Genomic DNA, 22,790 nt, shown 5'->3' with positions numbered 1-22,790 from the left:
GAATTTACTTATGTGGAGCCTAGTCATTGGGTTTTATTCAGATAAAAAGACTATGTCGGGTTTTATGTAAAGAAACTTGAGTTTCAGGGGCTAAAGTCATATTTTCAGTAAAATAAATTATAAGTCATTAAACACTTAAAAAAAAGACAAGTAGAAAACCATTCGACGAAAACAAACTAAGAAAAAAATTTAATTAATTCTTTGAAAATAATAGTTTATTAAAAAATAGATGATCATAAAGCAAACAGCCATTCAACTTAACTTTGGAGACGATAAATAAAATATTTTTTTTCATTATTAGGGTTCATAAAGATGACTTTGGAATTGCCTAATCCCAATGGACCAAAAATTAGGGCAAAATTGAGCAAAAAAAAAAAAAAAAAAAAACCCGGCAAATTGAATTGTTCTTTAGACCAACTCTAATGGTGGGCTAAAAGCCAAATTACCCTCCAAAATTTCCCCCCCAAACCCACTCCAACCTAAGGGGAAAATTTGGGCTAAATGCTAAATGTTAAACCAAGGCCAAATTCCCCCCAAAATTTAGCCTAGAAATCGGGGTGAATTCCACCCAATATTTATCGGAATTTAAATTTTTTTAGATTAAAATGTTCATAAAATTAATTTACGATGGTCTACATATTTATTTATTTATTTTTTTAAATTTAATTTAACAAAAAAAAATAGCCTAAGTTCATTCTTTAATAATCCCGGGCTAAAATTTTAGGTTAGAACGGTTGGAGCAGAAAAGCTGTTTCTGGGCTAAAAGCTAAATTTTCCGGGCTAAAATATTTGACTTTTAGCCCAACCATTGGAGATGGTCTTAGGATGGCAAAAAAAACCATGGACCAGAAGTTGCGTATCGAAAATTTTAAACAAAGGAAGAAGAAAGATATGGTCTTCTTCTTTGAAAAAAATTAATTATTGCTTTAAAAATAATATTTTATTAAGAAATAGACAACAATCGAATCCATCGTCGTCCGTTGTGTCGTACTGTGGGATTGGATTTGGTTCATTAGAATTTTTTGTTCGGAATAAATGAGAAGTTTAGAGTGATTTTAAAAGAGGTTACATGTCCATGCAAATACTGCCGGTTCAATTTGTTCGCTCTTATGAATTAAGTTGCTTCATTGATCTTGTACAATGTTTTTTTTTCACGTCGTCGATGCTGGTGTGTCAACCACATAATATTTACGATACTAATATTTTCTTAATTATTATTGCTAATCTCGATTTTGTTTGTGTAAAATTATAAATATTTTACACAATGTCGGAGATGGAGATATCCTTTTTTTGTTTTGTTCAAAAGTTGAATGGGTGGTGGTGATGGAGAAGGGAGGAGATGGGGTGGGAGGGAAAGAAGAAGATGAACACTTTTTTTATAATAAAATATTATTTTAAAGTAATAAATAAATTTCTTTTCTTAATTTGTTTTTGCCAACGTGATCTTTTTCTTGTCCTTTTTGAAGTGCTCAATGACTTATAATTTATTTTATACAATTATAAAGTTTTTCTATTAGTTTTGAGTAATTAATAAGGGTAAATTAGTAAATTTATAAGGAAAATTTTGACTGAAGGGGTTATAAGAAAGGAAATTTAAAACCTGAGGGGATGTTTGTATAATGTCTCAAACGTGATGGGGTTTTGTGAAAACTTGATAAACCTCAATGGGTGTTAGTGTTATTAACCCTTATTCTCCCTCCTCTCACTGTCGCACGAGGCCCGGCCCAAACATAATACAACCGAGGCGGCCCATCATAAATCCAACGGATCGGATCCAGGCATTCCAGCGTATATGTGGGCAAACCACAATTGTACAGGCATTATGTATTCTCGATCTCTTTTGATTTCTACATTTCAAACTGGTTGGTCTGAAGTGCTTTCTTTATATTTCATTTTCATATAAATAAAATAAAAATAAATAGCCGCAAAATAAGTTTTGTAATCAGATCCACGGTTTTCAACTTAACTTTCAAATACTAGTTCATGTTCATCATCATCATCATCTATTTCATAAGTTACAAAAACTGAAAACTGAAAACTGAAAAACGAAATGGTTATCTAATGATCCTTTAGAAATAAACTTCATTTTAAACCGTTATAATTAAATAAAGCAATGTAACATTGTAAAAGTGTTTACGCACTGATCTTGAATACGTTATAAGATATACCATGTGATCAGATGTTGCATCCCTTCTCCGGTGATCCTAATGCTTCCAAAGGCGTTGGAAAGAAGTGCTTCAATCAATTAGAAGGTCAAAGGGGTCAATACAAACAACAGACCGTATATAAAGTTCCAAAAGAAATAGGAAGGAAATGTTAAAGGTTGACATGAGAAATGTTGGCATAAGAAATAGGGTTTAACATATGACCAGAAGCTACATTTAAAAAAAAAAGAAAAAAAAAATCCGAATGCTTAGCAAGGGGTTTATTGATTTGTTGGTTAAGAATATCACTTCTTAAACCCAAGGTATTAAGTTCGAATCCACCTTGCTTGCGTAAAGAACAAAACAAAAAAGCGAATGCTTAAAAATGAAATGAAAGAAGACTTACAAGCGATTGATAAATATATACCTGCAATTTTGTGGGATTGTCCATAAAGCATGTAATGTACCATTGGCGTTGCGAGGCGATGACATGTAATTTCTCCATACTTGCAGCAAAATTTAAGATCATTGACTTTGTTATCGAGACCAAATGCAAACTTGATTAAAATCCTTACAGGGTTGACAAAAGCCACCAAAGTCTAGTGCGTCAAAAAAACCTCATTTTCAGTCCAATCTCAGCAACAAAGGGATCAGATTTAATCCCATTTTGTACATCTTGTTCTTGTTTTCTTGGATACGTGTTTCTGGAGAAGTACCAAAACTTATAAAACAGAATAGTCCGATTATTGGATTTTACATAGGAAAATCCAGTGTTGGGTGAAATTTTTACACTATAAGAATCACCTGTGAAGTTATCACAAGAAATTTGAAGATCGGCATCTGAATAGAATTGTGAGAATGGATTTCGAAGCCACATTATATCATTATCCTGTACATTCCAATATTAAACGCATGCAACAAAATCAACAACAGTTAAAATAAATTGGCAGGCTACCTTTTTTCTTTCTTTCTTGATATTGTAAGTTTTGGGAAAGTAAGCAAAAAATTGAACAGGAATTACCGTAAGAATAAATTGTAGCAATGATCCCTCAACTAAAAATCTATTACCATTGGTCCCTCAACTAAAAATCTATTACCATTGGTCACTCAACTCATCAAAACGTGTAGTTATGGTCTTTTTTGTCAACTTCGTCAGAATTTTGTCAAAATGAGTTATTTTGGAAGGACTATTGCTACAAGTGAGTTAGAGTTGAGGAACCATTTCTCTAATTGGGTTAAAGTTAAGGGACCATTTCTCTAGTTGGATTAAAGTTGAGGGACCATTGGTAATGAATTTTTAGTTGAGGGACCATAGCTACACGTTTTTATAAGCTGAGGGGACCAATGATAATGAACTTTTAATTAAAAGACTAATGCTACAATTTACTCTTACCTTAATGACAAAGCTATAGCCTTTCTCGAGAATAAGAGATATAGACTGGACTTTTCCTCACGTTATCTGCAAGTAGTTTGACGACGTAAAAACTGCCTCGTGGGTAAAGTTGGCACCTTGAGTTTTGAGTTGATAACAATGAGGGTGCAACGCTAGGCAACGAGCATATGCTTTTTCGTCCAAGCAGATGACTACAAAATGTTTGAGCAGCCATTTCGTATTACTTCCGATCTCGAAACTCTCTAGAAATAGTTCTAAAATTGAATTGGGTTCTCCCCATGCATGCCCCATTCAACTCAGTTTTTATGATAGTTTTGTCCTTCATGCATGCATTTTTCAGAACTTTATCCAAAGGATCCTTTTCCTCCAGCTGCTTGCCCTGCGTGCACCGGTAACCATGCATGCATGTGTTATGTGTACGTAGGCACTTAATTAGGTACTAAAGTAATCAATTTATTTGTGTTTGTGGAGTAAAAAGTAAAATGGGTTAATCAGTGAGAGAGAACTAATTAGTAATTAATTAAGCGGACAACCGTACTCGCCTGCTGAGAGGGAGGGGTTGTGGTTTCTGCAGGAGGGGAGGTGTGGTACCCCCGCCAAGGCATCATAACGAGATCTAGGAGGATACACAAAATTGTAGCCAATAAAGCAACCGGTAACAGCTGCGGCAGCCATAAAAACCAGTGTCGTCCATGCATTAATCCTCTTCTCAGTAACATCGAAAACCACCGAGTTTCTAATTCTTGATGCTTTTTCAATTACAAATTCACTTCTTTTATTCTATTGGATAATTGGGTTGCAATTTGGCAAATATATATATATATATATATATATATATATATATATGTATATGTATATGTATGTATGTATGTATGTATGTATGTATGTATACCACGGAAATCTTTATGGGAATGGATCTCTATTTTTTTTTTTTATAAAAATGGGGATTAGTTATAAGATCTACACTACATTGAATTTTAACAATATGAACCGTCTATTTTTTAAGTTGTACCTCATAGATCATCCTTGCAAAATATTAACCAAATCGGAAATGTTTAAAACATCTAATTGGGTTCAAAGAAATTAATGAATACTTTATTATATAAGAAACAAAGAAATATTATCTTGATAATTAAATAGGCAAATGGTTTCGAATTGAATTGAATTTTTGGAAAATGATATAAGAATCGAGACTTACAAAATAGACAGTTCAGATTGTTAAAGTTCGATGTAAAGTGAGTCCCGCATCTAATCTCTTTTTTTTTTGAAAAAAATGGGAATCCCTTTACATAAAGGTTTAGTGTATGCCACCACATCTTGGCTTTCCCGCTTTTCACAGCTAGCTAGCTAAACTAAGCTAACTAGAGTAGTCATTAAGCACCCAATCCCATACATTTCCCATCCTCTCTTATTTATGTGGTCACGGTTAAACTACGTTAGCATTTTATATTTCTATTGTTTTTCATCTTATTATATCTATAAAAAAAATCAATATAAAATATTAACATGACTTAACCGTAATCACAGAATATATGAAGGAATGGAAAGAGTATGAGACGTGAAGAGCAGACAATCCAGGTCGATTAAGAACGACTCTATCTTTTGGTTTGGTTAAAACCGACTGGAGCAACAATTTTGTTTTTAGTGGGTTGCGTCGAAACTGCGAGATTTAATTGGTAAACAATTGTGACATGGAATTTTCGGATGGGAAACTCTAATTTGTACATTTCAAGTTGCAGGTTCGAAGTCGAAGTAGACATTACGAAAGTCCCATTTTCGTAGTGTCAATTTTTTTTTAGGTTTGGGTTTCAAGGTTTGTGCTTCAGACTTGAGAAGAGTATATAAAGGAAAGAAAAAGAATGGATGAAAAATGGGGATGGAAGCGCGGGAAAGTAAAAAGCAATGATTATTGAAAACAAAATCTTGAAAGTAAAAACAATTTAATATAGTTTTTTTGTATCAAATTAAGTCATCGCTTTCAAAATGATAGATTTTGTACCTTTTTATATTTTCGTAATTTTCTTGCCAAGAACTTTGGCAAATTATTTATTGCCGAGACAGACAATCGATGCATTTAATCATGCTAGAAAAATACGTACTCTTAACTTTCTTCATAAATCTTCAAAGGTCCATTGTCATGGATCCCCGAAAGTACTCCTAATATAGAGTTTTGATTGGTTGACAGAACATCGCCAACAACTGTAGGACGGTGGATTTCCACATCCCTGTGATCTCATCCATTTAAGAATAGTCATAGTTTAACTCCACCTATTTAAGAATTTCTCTCAGTATAAAGTGTGAGGAAAAAAAGTGTGAAAGTTGTACCGCATCGGTGTTACTAATCTATTTCATTTTATTAATCTGAACTATGCTTCTGCACATGCTAGTGGATAATATTTGTGAAAAAAAACTTGTACATTAGGCATCTGTCCCTTTTGATTTGTACATTTCAAGGTTGCATACTATTTGAAGTTGAAATAGACATTACGCAAAGGTAATCCATAAATTAATGGTGGCATATTTCTTTCACTAATTCACTTTAGATAACTTGGAAAAAGAAACACAGCTGCAAAATAAGTTTTGTAATAATGTAGTGAGCAAGATATAAGTTTTGTAATAGTATTCACGAGCAAGATGAAATATATTTGATCGCCAGGGAGCAATTTCCATCGTTGAATTTAAGCCTCTTTTTCTTCTACCTGAAGTATATACATGAAAAAGTAGAACTATACGCGTCAGATTCATGCATGCATGGGATGGTTTTCAAATTAAGTTTCAAAGATATTTGGTCATCAACGTAACATTTTATAAGATTTACCTGTAATTTAGAAAGCTCTACGATTGGAATAATCTTTTTATAGTTTCACTCCCTTGTCCTGTTACTATGCTTCCAACGGCGTTGGAAGGAAGTGCTTCAAGTCAATCAGATACTCAAAGGGGTCAATATACATACATACATACATACATACATACATACATATATATATATGAAAAATAAAAAACCAACAGTCCTTATAATTAAGTTCCAAAAGAAATTAGAAATGGGACTGCAACTTCGAAAGATCAATATGAAATTTTTTATTTGGTTGCAAAAGATATAAAAACTGTTGGCATAAGAAAAGGGCTTAATAGAAGACTCATAACCGATGGATAAAAAATTTACCTGCAATTTTGTGGGACGGTCCACACAGCTTGTGATGTGCCAGTAGTGTTATGAGGCGATGACATGTATTTTTTCCAAACTTGAAGCAAAGCTTTAAGATCGTTCACTTTGTTCTCAAGACCAATACAACAATTAGCATGCATTGTGCAAACTTGGTTAAAGTCCTCACTTGGCTCACAGAATCCACCAAAGTATTTTGTATCCAAGAATCTCACTTTTAATCCAATCTTGGCAATGAAAGGATCAAATTTAATCCTATTAAGCACTTCTTGTTCATTCGTTTCTGGATATGTGTATTTGGAGAGGTACCAAAATTTGTAAAACCCAATTGTCCGATCATTGGATTTTACATTGACAAATCCACAATTGGGAGGATTTTTAAAACTAGAAGAATCACCCATGAATTTATCAGTTGCAATTTGAAAATCTGCATCTGGATAGAATTGTGGGAATGGATCTCGAAGCCACATTATATCGGTATCCTGTTCATTAATTTCACTAAATAGTTCATGCATGGAAAAGTAAGCAAAAATTGGAAGAAATTAAGGACTAAGAAAAATACCGTAAAGATAAAGTTGTAGCCTTTGTCGAGAATGGAAGACAAAATCTGGGTTCTTCTCCACATCATTTGTAAGTAATCGGGAGTTAGATAAAATACCTCGCCGGTAAAGTTGGCACCTTGAGTGTAAAGTAGGTAACAATGAGGGTGTATCGCTAAACAACGAGCATATGCTGTTTGGTCCACGCAAATTACTAGCAAATGCTTGAGCAGCCATTTGGTGTTACTTCCGATGTTAAAGCTTTCAAGAAAGAGATCAAATATTGAATTGGGTTCTGCCCATGCGTCATTTAACGTGGTTATTATAACCGTTTTGTTTTTCATGCATGCATTTTTCAGAATTTTATCCAATGGATCCATATTATCCTCCAGCTGGTTGCCCTGCATTTTTTCAAAACTATAGGTAAATTAATTTACCACACATATATAATAACAATAAAATGTGCCTAATGTATGTAATAATATATGTAATTTACCTACAACATAACATATGTCATTTAGTTCAATATTTAATTTACCTATATTTCACATAGATATAGGGAATTTATGTATCTATTTGAAAATGAGTTAGGATTCTCGCCGGATCTTGTTTGTAAGGATCCTGGTGATTCTCAAAGCACATCCATTCATCGTACATTGAACTGTCAGAAATTATTGTAAATTTTTTAATTTAAAATTGAATATAAACAGTACCTGACGAAAACTGGCCGCACGATGTGCAATGAATAGATGTGATTAGATGATCCTCGAGATCCTCTCTCTTTGAAAATAAAGGATGTCATTTGGTTAAAATATATATATATAGACAAATTACTTTTATGAAGATTTTTTTTTTGTCAAGTGGTAGATTTTGTTAGATTAGCCATTAACAGGATTTGAACTCACGTTGTTATGCAAAAATTCAACATCTTTCCACCATTATGGTGAAGGGCCACTTGCATGAAGATTAAAGTACCAATTTGAAATACATTTTTATTTTATTTTTCATAAGGAATATATATATATATATATATATATATATAAGAACATATATATGTATAGTCTATAAAAATGAAATTTTGAACAAAGTGTTGACTAAACAATTATTAAAGCATAATGTACCTACGAGTTGAATTTTTGTTTTTTTAGTAAAATGATACATTTTACATGGATTGAGAGTTTGGCTAAACCATATAATTAACAATTTTGGTATCGAATTCATTATCTACAAGATTTAGATTTTAAACCTCTTACTTATAAATAAAAATAAATAACATCAGATCGTGGTGTTTTAAATGCTTGAAAAAAAAAAACGAAAGAAACTAGATCAAATTTAAGATTTCATCATTGTTGTTGGGATTTCATCATTATAGGTATTAATAAAGTTTATTGACAGAACTAGGAAATAAAAATTGCAATAACATCTGTCTAATGAACCCATAAGTTGATTTGTGGAGTAGAAAGTAAAAGGGATTGATTAATGAGAGATAAGTAATGAATAAGAGGACTAGTGTACTCGCCTGCTGAAGTGGAGGGGTTGTGTTTCTGCAGGAGGGGAGGCGTGGTGCCAAGCCATCATAAAGAAATCCAGGAGGATACACAAAATTGTAGGCGATAAAGCAACCGGCGACAGCTGCTGCCGCCATAAACACCAGCGTCGTCCGTACATTAGTCATCTTCCCAGTAAGATCAAGAACCACCGAGTTTCTCATTCTCGATGCTTCTTCAAACTTATAAATTCACTTCTTCATCTCTTGGATAACTGGGTTGGTAATAGATATGCCTAACTGCGTTAGACTTGGTCCCTTACCTGTGTGTGTGTGTGTGTATATATATATATAAGTGTAGTATTTAATTTATATGTATAGATATTAGAGAGATTTTTTCTAAAATCAAGAATCATGTATAAGCTTGCTGCGAATAGCAGGAAGGCTAACTCGACTAGTCATTACGCACAATAGTATTAATATAATAGCCTCTACTCTAAAATAGTATTAGTACAGCGTCAAAGTCCGAGATTGAATTCGTAGACAACTGGGGCATTGGACTTTCGGATGTATAGGAATATTATTTTTTACATTTCAAGTTGCAGGTTCCAAGTTGGAGTAGGCAATAGCATTACGCAAGTCCCAATTTCTTAGCTCAAATAGTTACCAAACGGTGGGCTCTAAATAATTTGCAATTTTCATTTTGTGTGCTTTTTGTTGTAAATATCTTCTACGTCTCTCCCATCATCCTTCATCCATTCTTCTTTATCCCTCTTATTTTCTCTCTATCAGTAATTAAAAAAAAAAACAAAAAATAAAAGTTGAACTAAATGGTTATCAAACATCGTTTTTTTCCTTTTCCTTTTTGACGATGTTATATGATATGTGTACTCGTGTGGCCTTTGGTGTTCATGCATGGCCATATGGGAGGAAGGAGTTGCGTATCATTATGATTTCATTGTACAAATGGAAATCATGACCCTTGTATAAAACAAGTACTATAAACAACGGCGAGTTAGCCGTCTAGAGAAAGGTACCATTCTTTTTGTCTCGTCGAGAAGTATGATTTTCATTTTTGAATCACTCGATTTCGTTGAATATTGAAGAAGTTATGAATGTTTAAAATTTACCCAATTTCTAGCGAGTTTTCTGTAGATCAGTCATCTTTCAGGCTATTTTCCGGCAATATCTAACAACCATTGGGCTTCCAAATAGGTATAATCTTGTTCTACACTTTCCTATCTTTATTTTGATATATTATGAGTCAAATTTGGTTAAGAAACGATTGAGTTACAAAACTTTGAAAATTGCCCAAACTTTTGGCCAAGAGCTCTGAGACGCTTAATGAAATTGTTAACGGAATGACCAAAATAATGGATGGTGGACAATCTCAGGGACTATTTCTATTGATTTTCAATCTCAAAGATCAAAGTAATGTGTTATGCAAATCTTAGAGACCGTTTTAGCTAAAAAGTTTCTTTTTTTTTTTTTTTTTTGTAAAATTATTTTCTCTACATTTCATTGTTTCCTCTACCCACAAAATAAAAAAATAAAAAATAAATAAAAAAAGCTAAGAAAATGAAAGAGGAGTGCAAAGTGCAAACTGAGTCAGTTTTGTATTGAACAATTTTATATTAAGATGACATGATAATTGATCACCAAGCTGCCATTTCCATCGCCCCGCCACCTAAAATAACAACATAAAATACAAAACGTCAGATCCATGCTTCTTAAATCATTTTCCAATTTGGAAAAGTCATAAACAATGCAATATTGTACAAGTGTTTCACAGCTAATCTTGTATACATGTTAGATATGTATCGAGGCCAATTTAATTAAATACATATATATGTACACATATACATATACGACTTACCAATTGCAATGAATTTTGTGCAATTTCCTTTCCTTTCTCCTCCTGTCACGAGTGCTTTCCAAGGCGTTGGAAGGAAGTGCTTCAAGCCAATAACAAAGTCGAATAAAAAAGGTTCAATATTTTAAACGACAAATCGTATACTTCTAGAAGAAACAAACATAAAAAAAAGTCAAACCACGTAACTCTAGAAGAAAATGTTTAAGAATAGTAAAAATTTATTTCCCTCACTTTCATCATCGGCGGGACCCATCAGACGGCCGGGAACCCACATACGATACGACTGCACCAATGCGGAACAAGTTCTAGAAAATGTTTTGGATTAAAAAAGTCGACATATGATGACCAGTCGTATTTGCCCAAACAAAAGAAAGAGAGACAACTACACATACATTCAAAACTAATTTGAAGTTTCTATAGATGATTTTAGTTTGTAGTTTTAACTTGGTGAGGTAACAAACAAGACTGAAATTTTAAATTTTAGTTTGCTTTTTATCTTTTTGAACATTTGTCTTTCTTTAAAATCATTCAAAACTAGCGAAATTTCATAAAATTTATATTGTGTTTTTGTCTACATAGGTAAAGCTTCTCAAAAAATAACAATTTTAAATAAAGGGAAAGTGATTTTCACACTTTTTTCTAATTTCTTATACACCCTCTTTATTTATGGTTATCGGATTGAATAAATCAAACAAAACCAATAATCAGATTAAACAAGAATGTGTAAAAAACTAAAAAATAGTGAAAATCACCTACACAAATAAAATAAGAACAAATCACAACTCAATATGATCGATAATATATTATATATACCTGCAATTTTGTGGAACGGTCCATGAAAGTTGTGGCGTGGCAGTTGTATTAGGAGGTAAGGACATGTACCTTCTCCAAACTTGTAGCAAAATTTTAAGATCATTGACTTTGTTTTCGAGACCAACACAACAATTGGCATGCATTGTGCAAACTTGGTTAAAGTCCTTACTAGCCTGGCAGAACCCACCAAAGTATAGTGTATCCAAGAACCTCATTTTCAATCCAATTTGGGTGAGGAAGCGATCAAATTTGATCTTGTTGAGAACGTCTTGGTCATGCTTCTTTGGATACGCCTTTCTGGAGAAGTACCAATACTTATAAAATTTAATCGTGCGGTGGTTTGATTTTACATAGGTAAACCCTCCATTGGGAAAATTATTTACGCTGTAAGAATCACCGTTGAAGAAGTCACATGCAATTTGAAAATCTGCATTTGAGTAGAATTGTGGGAATGGATCTCTTAGCCACATTATATCAGTGTCCTGTGCATCCAATTTTAGAAAGAAAAAAAAAGTAAGTAAAAGTTGGATAAATATATAGGTAGATTAGTAGGTGAAAGACAATGGAAAATTAGGAATATTGGATTAAAGGAATTACCGTAAAGACAAAGTTGTAACCTATGTCGAGAATAGAAGACAAAAATCGGATTCGTCTCCACATCATGTCCAAGTACTCGGAAGACATAAAAGCAGCCTCGCTGGTGAAGTTGGCACCTTGAGTGTAGAGTTGGTAGCAATGAGGGTGTGACGCCAAGCAACGGGCGTATGCTTTTCCGTCCAAGCATATGACTACCAAATGCTTAAGCAACCATTTTGTGTTACTTCCAATCTCGAAACTCTCTAAAAAGAGATCGAATATTGAATTGGGTTCAGCCCATGCATCATTTAGGGTAGTTAGTATAATGGTTTTGTCCTTCATAGATGCATTTTTGAGAACCGTATCCAATGTATATTCTAGAGTGGTCTGTATCATCAAAGATCAAATCAAATTATTGGTCTATGTAATGGCATTGCATAACCCCAACCCCTACATCTGAGGGATTGTCCGATAAGTTTTTTCGTACAGCGCAACTCAAACACATATGAGATCAACGTGAGGTTAGATGAGATAAAATTATACAGGTTTTCATAACTATGTGAGAACGGTTGAGCATACCCGGTGGTACGGCAACTTGACCCAAGATTTTTCATTGGGCCCCGACCCGGACGGGAGCAAGTGTGCCAGTACACACGACAAGGACAGCCATTACATGTGTAAAAGCATTAACCCTTTTTGAGTCATGTAGCATCCACAATTACAGGATAAAAAAGAATAGTAGTATATACAAGGAGAGCTAGCTAATTATTAAATATGGGTAAAATCCGAATTAAATTGGTTGAGAAAACAAAAATTGGCATGGTTCGATGAGTAGAGAGAAAGGTAATGATCTTAAAACTTTGATTAACCATGTGAGCAAACAGAAACAAAAAGTCTACTATTTGGACAAGTATTGTTAGAATTCCAGAAGCGCAAATTGACTTCTTCTCTCTCTCTCTCTTCACCATTGAAGATTATGAAACATATATCGATAAACATAATTATCTGAGTGCCAAATCCTTTTATAATTGTGTATATATTGATTTCAGATTAGCTAGCATACAACAAAAATATATTGTTTTACTTAATTTGCTACAAGAGTCTACAAGTAATTACTACCGCTTTGATTTTTTATATCTGTAATCGAACGTTATCAGAAAAAACTAATAAATAAAACATGCAGCTGTTGGAATATGCCGGCATTAATTATGAACTAAAATAACAAGCCTTCGGATGAACGCAAAATAGAACATGAGAGAGAGAGAGAGAGAGAGAGAGAGAGAGTACTGGCCTGATGAGAAGACAAATCGTAGTCATAATAGGATCCGAGCAGAAATCCGGAGATGATAAAGCAACCCACAGTGGCTGCCACAAACAGCAACGTCACCCTTATAATCCTCTTCACCAACAACGCTCGGTTACTGCTGCCTGATGATCCTTTTCCACCGTTGGATGTTGGTGACGATGGTGATGATGATATTGGCAATTTCATCATATCATTCTCGCTAACATAATTTCCAGCTGCTTCATCTGCCGATAATTTGCTCATTCTTACTTCCCTCTCTCTCTCGCTCGCTTGCTTTTGGAGTCGGACTGTCGGATGGATATATTTCTGCAAACTCCGCCTCGAGTCTTAATTCCCTGATTGTTTTGCTAATACGAGGTGTCAACTTGTATTACATGCCTACCTGCCTGCCTGGCTATTTGTTTCTTCCTCTGAGCCTTATTATCCTTCTGTTAATATGTACCTAATTTTTACTTAAGACCTCTAAAGCTCTAGAATCTACATATAAAAAAAGTAATAAAATTAATAATTTTTCATAAATAAATTGAAAATGGAAGGGATGACCACCATAGCTTGTACAAGTCTACCAGGTAAGGCAAGTACTAACTAGGGTTAGTCCATCTATATATACTGCACGCAGGCATCTGCATATATATAATAAATTAATAATGTCCACCCCTGGAACAATTTACATATAATTCTAGTTATTATCGAAATACATGTAATTATAATTTTACCAGTAAATCATTGCACATAGCGGACAGACAATGAGGCCAGCCGCCAGGCCAGCATGGAGTTTAAATCAGCCTCTTCTCTTCCAAAATTCAAGGAATTAATATATCATGTCATGTCAAAAGCCTAAATGTATATTCTTTCACAAAATTAATCAATCAAAAGCCTTAAACAATTTCAAAAAGAACTTGTTATGTTAAACCTATTTGGGGGAATGGATTTAATTTTTGGTTACAAGTTGCCAAGTCAAACGATGCCCACACATGCAAGACGCAAAGATGTGTTGTTTTGGTGATGGCCACTAGTCATTGGTCTAACATGAACCACAAGAGAGATAATGTTGGGAATTACATCAATAATAGAGAGAAGACTTTTCAAAATTTGGAGTTTTCTTAATTTTGTGCCTAATTCTTCACTTCAATTCAGCTGCAAGCCTGCAACCCATATTTCAACGCTATGTTCATTAATTTTCTGCCTCATTTTGAAATTTGTTAATTTTGTGCCCAATTTTGTCATCTCTCCATAATGCATAGTATAGAATATTTAACACACTAAAACACTTAATTAGTATATTTTATTTTTTTTTATTACAATCGATATTACTGGTTTAAACTATACTAAGGCAATTCGTCACTTAATGTTTTACTTGTTATTTTTATGTTTGCAGTTTTTAGGAAATATTTAGGGACAATGATTGTCTGTCCTCCCACTTGCGGTGCCCTTCCGTGCCCTCCTATATTTTGTGTGGTCACGGTTAAGCCACGTCAACATTTTATATTGTTTTTTTTATAAAGATAATAAGATAAAAATGAATAGTAATATAAAATGTTGACGTGGCTTAACCGTGACCACACAAACAGAAGGGCACAGGAGGGCACCAGAAGTGGGAGGGCAGACAATCCTCCAGAAGTGGGAGGGCAGACAATCCTTGTCCAATATTTAGAGTTTGTCGTATAGCTCATTTATGTCTTTGAGGTTAGCCTATGAACATGCATCTTCATCAAGAAAACCAAGTTTATATCTTATTTTTCTATTTTGGATGTTTTTCGATGACGATGAATGTATAATTATAATAATATTCTCTCAATTATATATAAAGATTCCTCAAAATATTCCACTCACCCATCCACGAGCTTACGAAGAAAGCGTCCTCGTCGTATTTCCTCGTTGTCTTAGACCTCTTGGCTTTGATTTCTACGTCGATTTTTTAATTTTATTTTGGGGTTAATTTCCAACATTGATTACGAAAGGAAAGGTACCATTCATTGTGAATCACATAAATCAAGTATAACTTCCCTAAATAATTATTGTTCAATTTTATAAATTATAAATTTGCCTCTTCAAGATTTATTCTTAGGCCAAAGTCCAAACCCTGTTGATTGATTGATCATTGACAGAATAAAAACTTCAAAATTCGTTTCGTAATTTATTTACCAAAGAAAACTGCTAAGAACATCATGTTTTTAGACCATATTTTGAAAACTATGTGATGTGACGGTTGATGATTAAATTTTTTTTAATAATTTAATGAATTGGATTAAATGTACAAAGTCAACCATCAACTATCACATTATGTAATTTATAAAATATAATTCAAGTAAATAGTTTTTCTAGTATCATCCTTTGCCAAATTAGTCTAACACCTTTTTATTTTTTCACATACTAATCTATAAATTAGAATTGGAGTCCTGGAGATTTTTTTTTGGGGGGGGGGGGAGAGAGCAGGGGTGGTTTGTATTAAGTCTTTTTATTTTTTACAACTGATGATATTATACATTAAAGGAGAGAGATTCAATTTCGGATTCAGATGGGAGAGTATATTACTCTAGTCAATTTGGTTATGCATAGGTCTGCAAATTTGTGTTACTTACGTAAAAAAAGTTACTAACAAGGATGATTAACTTTTTAAAACATTTAAAACAAACACCTAACGATTTGAGATTTATGCACTTGTTAAGTCACTAGCATTAAGTGTTGGTGACTTGGTGATATGATTTCATCGTATTTGTTAAAATTATCTTAATATTTGCCTTCATCACTTACAATGGTAACCTAACATATGTCTATTTTTTAAAACGTTAAATAATTACTAAAAATATTTTAAAATGTTAAGACTAATATCATCCTAAAATTAAGTAGTTATTCATACTTAAGTTAAATAATTAAATGTTTGGACTTTTTATGTCCACTTGACCTAGTTTTTATGTTTTATATTTTATCTCTGGTAACATTTTCTTATATTAATAAAGCTTGTGTTTGACCCAAAAAAATCAAGAGGTAGTGGCAATGCTAATGCATGTGGTATAGAGTGGCACGTGCACTGGCATGGTCATCGTTTACCTCTTGATTATTGACGGACAAGGATTTTCTTTAAATTCTCTTTGTAGGGATCTGAAGATCAATTAATCATCGTATATTGTATTGTTAATTTTCGTTAGGTATTATTTATATTCAATTTTAAATTAAATTTTAAAATAATTTCTAACCGCATTATATAACGAACACAACATATTCCTACAAAAAAGATCCGGAAAATATCCTATTCTATTATCAACCGATCTTTCTTAATCACGTCCAAAGAGTAAATTGCCACGTTAAAAAACAAAGTGGTCCACTGTGGCCGAGGGTGGCAGTGCCTGGTGCCTGCCACTGCCAGCACAGCAGGACCCACTACTCATTTCTTTCTTGGAATTCTTTTTTCACAAATTAAAACTAAATTTTTGAATTTTGGTGTGTAAGTGTAAATTGGAAAAGTAAAGAAGATTGAGTGGGGGATGATTCGGTTTAGTTTCTAGTTTTAACGTCCAAAGTATTATTATTTGTGCTGGACCACTTCGCAAAGTTGATGAGGAGGAGGAGGCCCTTAAACTCTCTATCAACTCAAGTTGATGAGGGGGCCTTATCAAAATCGCTATCAAATCAATTACTGTAATATATATATATGGAAAAAAAAATTACTGTAATATATATATATATATATATATAATATGTAAATATAATAGGATTTTATTTTAGTAAGTTTGATTTTAACTTAGCCAATTTAGCCACTATGGTTGACAATGTTTGCATCTTAGTCACTTTCGTTAACTTTCTATTAAAAAAATAATACAATATTAATCCACCAATAACAATTGCTTATAAATTTTAAAATGCATTTGAACTATAAAACGAGTAATGTTAGGAGTATCATTTACTTAAATCATATTTTATAAATTGAATGATATGATGACTGATGATTGAATTATTATTAAATTATTAACAAACATATTTGTTTTTTTTCAGTGACATGTCACATTTGCAAATTTAATCTAAAAATTAATCCACCTAAACGCTGAAAACGCCAGGCCACCTTCCCCTCCCTTCCCCAGTCGCTCATCCCACCTCTCACAGCCACCAAATCCCCAGCCCCAGTCACTGCAACTGCAGTTGCTGTAGTGAACTGAATTTTGTGATTGTCACAGATCCTCTTCTTCCTTGCCTACAACCCCCCATACACGAAAGCAGACATTTATATTATTGTTGGAAACTTATATTTGTTCAAATTATATAAATTGGTTTAAATTGCGTTGGTAGAAACTTGAAACTGCAGTTGCACCAATTCAACGGCAGAGGGTGATACGGTTTGCGGAAGAGGACGGGAGGAGAAGAAGGGACGGTGCGGTTTCCTTTCAAAAAAAAAAGGAAAAAAGAACACAAAATATTGAGTATTGCAACTGATCTTTGTTATTTTATTGGAAGTTGGAGAGAATATAGAATTTACATGATCATTGTGAGTTGATCTCGCTTTAAATTTAATTTATTTATACACTTAACACTTAATTGTACATATTCCTAATCTTGTAATAAAGTATGATGAGAAGACCAAGGATGACGCAGCAGCAATTCCATAGGCATCGTGCTCTGCTGTGGCTTCGAGGTTGGCTAAGCTCCCCACCTTCATCCCTCTCCCTGCCAAATGAATTAATCCAACTAATTAGCATTAAAAAAATTCAGAATTTAATTAAGCAAGTTCCCTATGTTAGGTACTAATTATATACCATGGTGTCAGCTGAGGGATTGCTAAGGTTGGTGCTGCTTCTGGCTGCGGAGGTTTGGATGCCGACGTGCGTTGGTCGACAGCTGCAGTTACGGCCTTTGGCGCCGGTTGTTCGTATCCATCACTTGGAACAGCTACATTCTTTGCCTGCATTAACATACAACGTGTATTTTACGGCCTGTTTAAGAGTGATTATGGCAGGGTCAGAATCACGAGACGTACCAATTTCCTAAAGAGGAGATTGTAAAACATATGAATGTAGGTTTCCTTGGCTAACTTTTGCGCATCTCTCAACTGCCTCCAAAATCCATAAGTTGATCCCATGTTCAACACTTTGTTTGCATATATCTTCCATGTATAGCTGCAACAAAACCAAAAATCAATAAGATCATGCACAATAGCAAACCCTTTTGCTACAAGTGCGTTTAAGTGTTCTTCAGGTTTAAAACGTAGTTAGAAACGCTTTTCCGTTATTGTAAAACACTTTAGTTATTCCAAAAACTGTCTCAAATAGGCCTGCGGTCATACCATTCGTTTATACGCTGCAGACCGGCAGCTGACATCTTCTTCCAGTATTCGCCATCCGTCTTGCATTTCTCAAAGAAGTCAGCAATCTTGTTGCTGGATTCATCACCATTGTTGGGATCAATATGGAAACCTGAGACGCCATCCACAATGATTTCTGCAGGGCCTCCTTGGTTGGTTGCAAATGTAGGCAACCCACAGTTCATGGCCTCAATGACTGTGAGACCGAACGCTTCGTACAGCGCAGGCTGCACAAAAGCTCCCTTAGTGTCTGCAATGCACCGGTACAGCTCCCCATTTCGGTATCTGTCAGTCTGAGCCGCTATCCATCTGAACTGACCGCTAAGTTGATATTCTTGCACCAAGGCATGCAATTTCTTGATTTCAGCAATTTCTTCTCTGTCTTTGGATTTGGATGGATCGAAGAATCCCCCAACGATTACAAGATTGACCAAATTCCTCAGCCTCTTGTTCTTTCCAAACCACTCAACGAGTCCTGTGAGGTTCTTCACTGTGTCCAGCCTTGCCATTGAGAATATGATCGGTTTCTTCTGGTCCGCCAAAAATCCTCTGTTCCAAGCATGTTTTATTTTTCAAGAGTTTTTATTTAGAAATTGCCACAACAAATGTGCAAGAATTGACAGATGTGTAAGAATTAATTACATGTGCTCATCGTTTTCCTCTTTCGTGTAGAGTAGTTCTTCGATGACAGGTTGAAACTGGGTAAATCGTTTTTGTTTCTCGGAGTAGGGAAAGTAGACGGATTGGTCAGCACCAGGGGCAGCAATGTTGAACTTTGGATCAAACACATCAACGCCTGACACGACTCGATAAAGTCCTGGCATTGTAAATGCTGTGTGGCTTTCGTACTGTCCAGGTCGGTCCTTGCTGCAACATGAAAAGAACACATTGATCGATTAAGGAGATGATCGTGTCAACCTTGTATAGTAATTATGGTTTTGGCATAAAAGACTACTAACCCTCCGGCAATTTCTTGAAATGTGCTTGTTATGACAAAATCAGCACAATTCATAGAGATTATGTCAGCTGTGAACTGACAAGAGAAGTGGTATTTTGGATCAAATTCCTTCCATTTGGCGTCAGAATCTTCGTACTTGGTCTTTTCTAGCGCATGCGCAATCGTTCCCTGCAGAGGGTCAATTACTTGGAACAGGTTAATTAAGTTGAGATAAAGTTTTTAACCAACAATTATATATCGAAGGAGGTGGTTACGTGTAGACTTAGACCTGAGTGATTCCAAGTTTAGAAGCAATCAGAGAGGCCACCAGGTTTCCATCACTGTAGTTCCCAATTATGAGATCCGGTTTGCATTCCATGTGTCGTAAGATCTTTGCAGTTGCATCCTAATAAACAACGATGAGAACAGAATAAATATGTAAATCGTACTTTTTCTTTCCAAACACTCATGTCTAGTACTGGAGAAATGAGATCGGTAGAATAAATTGGTCATATATATGACACCTAGAGTGAGAAGATGAACCTGTGCAAATGTCTCGAGATAAGGGTAGATATCGAAACGAGAAACCCATTGGCGGAGAACGCCTTTGTCTGTCCTGAATGGAACCCTAAGGATGTGGGAGTGCTTAGTGTCGATGATAGCTTCCAACTCCTGGTTGCATTTTGTTCCTCGAGCGTCTGGTATAAGTCGTGTCACCTGTGTACATGACAGGTACGTACATACATTGTAGGTACAAAGTACAAATTAGAAATGCAATATGTACATATTATTCAGTATTCTTTTGTTTATGCATAGTCAGTCCAGCTCACCACAAGAATCTGAGGTTTCACAGCAAGGCCTTGTTGTTTTATTCTGAGGAGCAACTCTTCCTCCAAGGCTCTCACTTGATCAAGAATATAAACCACCTGGCCACCCGTGTCGGGCAATCCAAGGACATTCGACTGGCCAAAGTAGCCGTGAGGAGAGAAGATAACAATGTTGAATGTGTTAGGAAGTCTGCTAAACAACGACCCCAACTTCACCGAGTCTGGCGCTTGGAGTACTTCTGACAGCAGCCTCATTGTCTCCCCAACTCTTTCTGCTGTATCTCCCCATCCTTTCTCAAAACCCAACACTTTAAACCTGATCAAGATTAAATACATTTGCCACAATCAAGATCTATATATATATATATAACACATACATTCTTTAGTTAAAGGTGCATGAGAGATAACCTTTGCTCAAAATTCGGGAATGGTGTGGTTTTTGGAAGTGTGGAGACGAGTACTTCTGCTCGGATCAATGCGGTTTGAAGTTTTTCAACGGTATCCAGACTTTCATTGATCATAAGATTCTGCATATATATATATACATTGTACTTTAATTAGAACAAATTAATAGAGAGGCCGCAAAAGATCAAGTAATTAATCAGTTAATCTCAAACAAAAGTAACATATATGATTTCTACCTCTCCGTGATAATTAAGTGGTAATAAGTAGTCAAGGAGTGGTTTAGCATAATCGGAGCAGCTGGCATGAGTACTGAGCCTTGACGAGATTAACTTTAAGACGAAGTTGAGTCCATTTCCGATCGAAGAAGGAAGCGTCATTCGAGGAGTAGAGAAATCGATGGTTCCAAAGTCTATTTCCAAAGCATTTTCATCGTTCGCCCTGTTGCATGCATGCATCGCTCAAATTAATTTGACAGCAGTTATGCATATATATTATATATACACGTAGCTACATACGCATGCGTATAACACGTACCAGCTTTCGTCAAAGATCATTTCTTTGAACTTCAAGTATTGGGTAGCAGAAATGCCATCCACTGCTAGATCGTCTGCATTCACCTTAACAAATTCTGAGAAACCGGGATTCGGTCTCACCGCAAAAGCGACATACGGTGGAACAACAGCTGCCTCCTGAGTGCAACTGAGGATGTAACCAAGTAAACCCTCCAAGACCTTGCTTCTTTCATGCCTGTCTTCTATCGATTTTTCCAGCTCCTCCATTATATGCTGGGGCTTTATTAGCCTTTTCCCGGTTCCAACAAAACTTTTTGCACGCATGTTTGAATTTTTTAATTAATAATTAATTAAACAAGAACATCAATATTCGAATTTCACAAACATTTTATAACGAACAAATAAATAAATATTGTATGAAAAATAAAAAATCAAAGAACCTGGCAAAACATTTCTTCATATGAAAGTGGCTCTCCCTGAGTGCGTCTGGCATGGTTTCTGCAATATTTTCAGATCGCTTCACAGCTGAGGAGGTGGAAGCCATTTCAGTCAACGAATTAGCACAATTGATCACAAGCGATCTTCGAAGTTGGTTTAGTTTTATGAACGTTGGTTCCGTTTATTGGTGAATTTATAGGGAACTTTAAAATGCAGGAAGAGAAGAGTGGTTAGGTTACATATGGCTGAAATTGCCATGGGCGGAGAAAGAACAACCTTTATTCTTTAGTACCTTTACGTGGGAAAGGAAAGATGAAAGCAAGAAAGGAATTATAAAATGGGTTGAAGCAAATCAACCAGATTTGGTGTTCGTTGTGGTATATTTGTTTTAAAAGTGGAGGGAAAGAATCTCAAGCAATTCGTACTTGGTCTTCGTAAACGTGCATTTTTATCCTTTACTTGTTCCGATCTCAAGTTTACGACGTGTTTTTTTTTCAAGTTGTCCACACGTTTTTCACCACCACAATCATGACACACTGTCACTAAGTGTTACCAATACATTCATTCATATTACGTGAATTTTTCATTAATGCTATATCGAAGTTTATGATATATCAACCTTATTATCCATATAAAATAATAAATAAACTAGTAACACCACCAATACACACTCTTACTAACGTAATAAAACAAAGGAAAACTAATTTGTACTTCAAATTGACCAAGGAAAACAAAAAAAATTATGCGAGAGAAGCCTCATTTGGTAGAGAATATTGGAATAGAATGAATAAAGTATTTCTAAGAAGCTTGAAGGAAGAAATGAAAAACTCGTCAGGTAATGGATTTCTCACGAATAAAACTTATCCATTCCAAGTCTCACGAAAATAGTAGACTTAGAAAGATACTTTTCGTAAATGTCTAATCCCATAAACCCTTGGAAATAAAAAACCATATCATTCTTCTTTTATGTTAATTCTTTAAGATAAATTAAAACAAAGAAAAACTAATGAAAAGAATATGAAAACTTTGAGTTTTAACGAAAAAGAATAAAATGAATAGTACCGAGATTGACTTTTTAATGTACA

At 34.6% G+C, this 22,790-nt stretch overlaps 3 protein-coding genes and 1 pseudogene across 4 annotated transcripts; all 4 read right to left on the bottom strand.

The window, feature by feature from the left end:
- Nucleotides 1-1,962: 1,962 nt before the first annotated feature.
- LOC137710263 (uncharacterized protein At4g15970-like) lies at nt 1,963-4,554 on the bottom strand (annotated as a pseudogene).
- Nucleotides 4,555-5,608: 1,054 nt separating this feature from the next.
- On the bottom strand, nt 5,609-9,169 carry LOC137711635 (uncharacterized protein At4g15970-like). The gene is made up of 5 exons (XM_068450888.1): nt 8,759-9,169; nt 7,263-7,640; nt 6,701-7,182; nt 6,356-6,449; nt 5,609-6,236 (listed from the first exon to the last, which is right to left on the bottom strand). The coding sequence occupies exons 1-4, from the start codon at nt 8,948-8,950 to the stop codon at nt 6,401-6,403; spliced, it is 1,101 nt and encodes a 366-aa protein (XP_068306989.1). The 5' UTR covers nt 8,951-9,169; the 3' UTR covers nt 5,609-6,236; nt 6,356-6,400.
- A 1,045-nt stretch (nt 9,170-10,214) lies between these two features.
- Nucleotides 10,215-14,164, bottom strand: LOC137710961 (uncharacterized protein At4g15970-like). 2 transcript variants are annotated; one of them, XM_068450134.1, is made up of 6 exons: nt 14,010-14,164; nt 13,279-13,770; nt 12,009-12,374; nt 11,412-11,893; nt 10,602-10,680; nt 10,215-10,412 (listed from the first exon to the last, which is right to left on the bottom strand). In XM_068450134.1, exons 2-5 carry the CDS (start codon nt 13,534-13,536, stop codon nt 10,647-10,649), a joined length of 1,140 nt encoding a protein of 379 aa, XP_068306235.1. In that variant the 5' UTR covers nt 13,537-13,770; nt 14,010-14,164; the 3' UTR covers nt 10,215-10,412; nt 10,602-10,646. The 2 variants fall into 2 exon arrangements, with proteins under 2 accessions (XP_068306235.1, XP_068306234.1); XM_068450133.1 differs by lacking the exon at nt 14,010-14,164 and having other exon boundaries at nt 13,279-13,899.
- A 3,184-nt stretch (nt 14,165-17,348) lies between these two features.
- LOC137711186 (sucrose synthase 6-like) lies at nt 17,349-21,811 on the bottom strand. Its single transcript, XM_068450395.1, has 13 exons — nt 21,708-21,811; nt 21,290-21,577; nt 20,992-21,193; nt 20,759-20,877; nt 20,354-20,666; nt 20,067-20,240; nt 19,813-19,929; nt 19,546-19,712; nt 19,229-19,453; nt 18,569-19,135; nt 18,263-18,401; nt 18,042-18,187; nt 17,349-17,952 (listed from the first exon to the last, which is right to left on the bottom strand). Exons 1-13 carry the CDS (start codon nt 21,809-21,811, stop codon nt 17,820-17,822), a joined length of 2,694 nt encoding a protein of 897 aa, XP_068306496.1. The 3' UTR covers nt 17,349-17,819.
- Nucleotides 21,812-22,790: the final 979 nt, after the last annotated feature.

This window comes from Pyrus communis, chromosome 12 (assembly GCF_963583255.1).
Source record: "Pyrus communis chromosome 12, drPyrComm1.1, whole genome shotgun sequence".
Lineage (NCBI taxonomy): Eukaryota > Viridiplantae > Streptophyta > Magnoliopsida > Rosales > Rosaceae > Pyrus > Pyrus communis.
The sequence above is the reverse complement of the archived record's forward strand: the minus strand, read 5'-3'. Positions and strand labels throughout refer to the sequence as shown.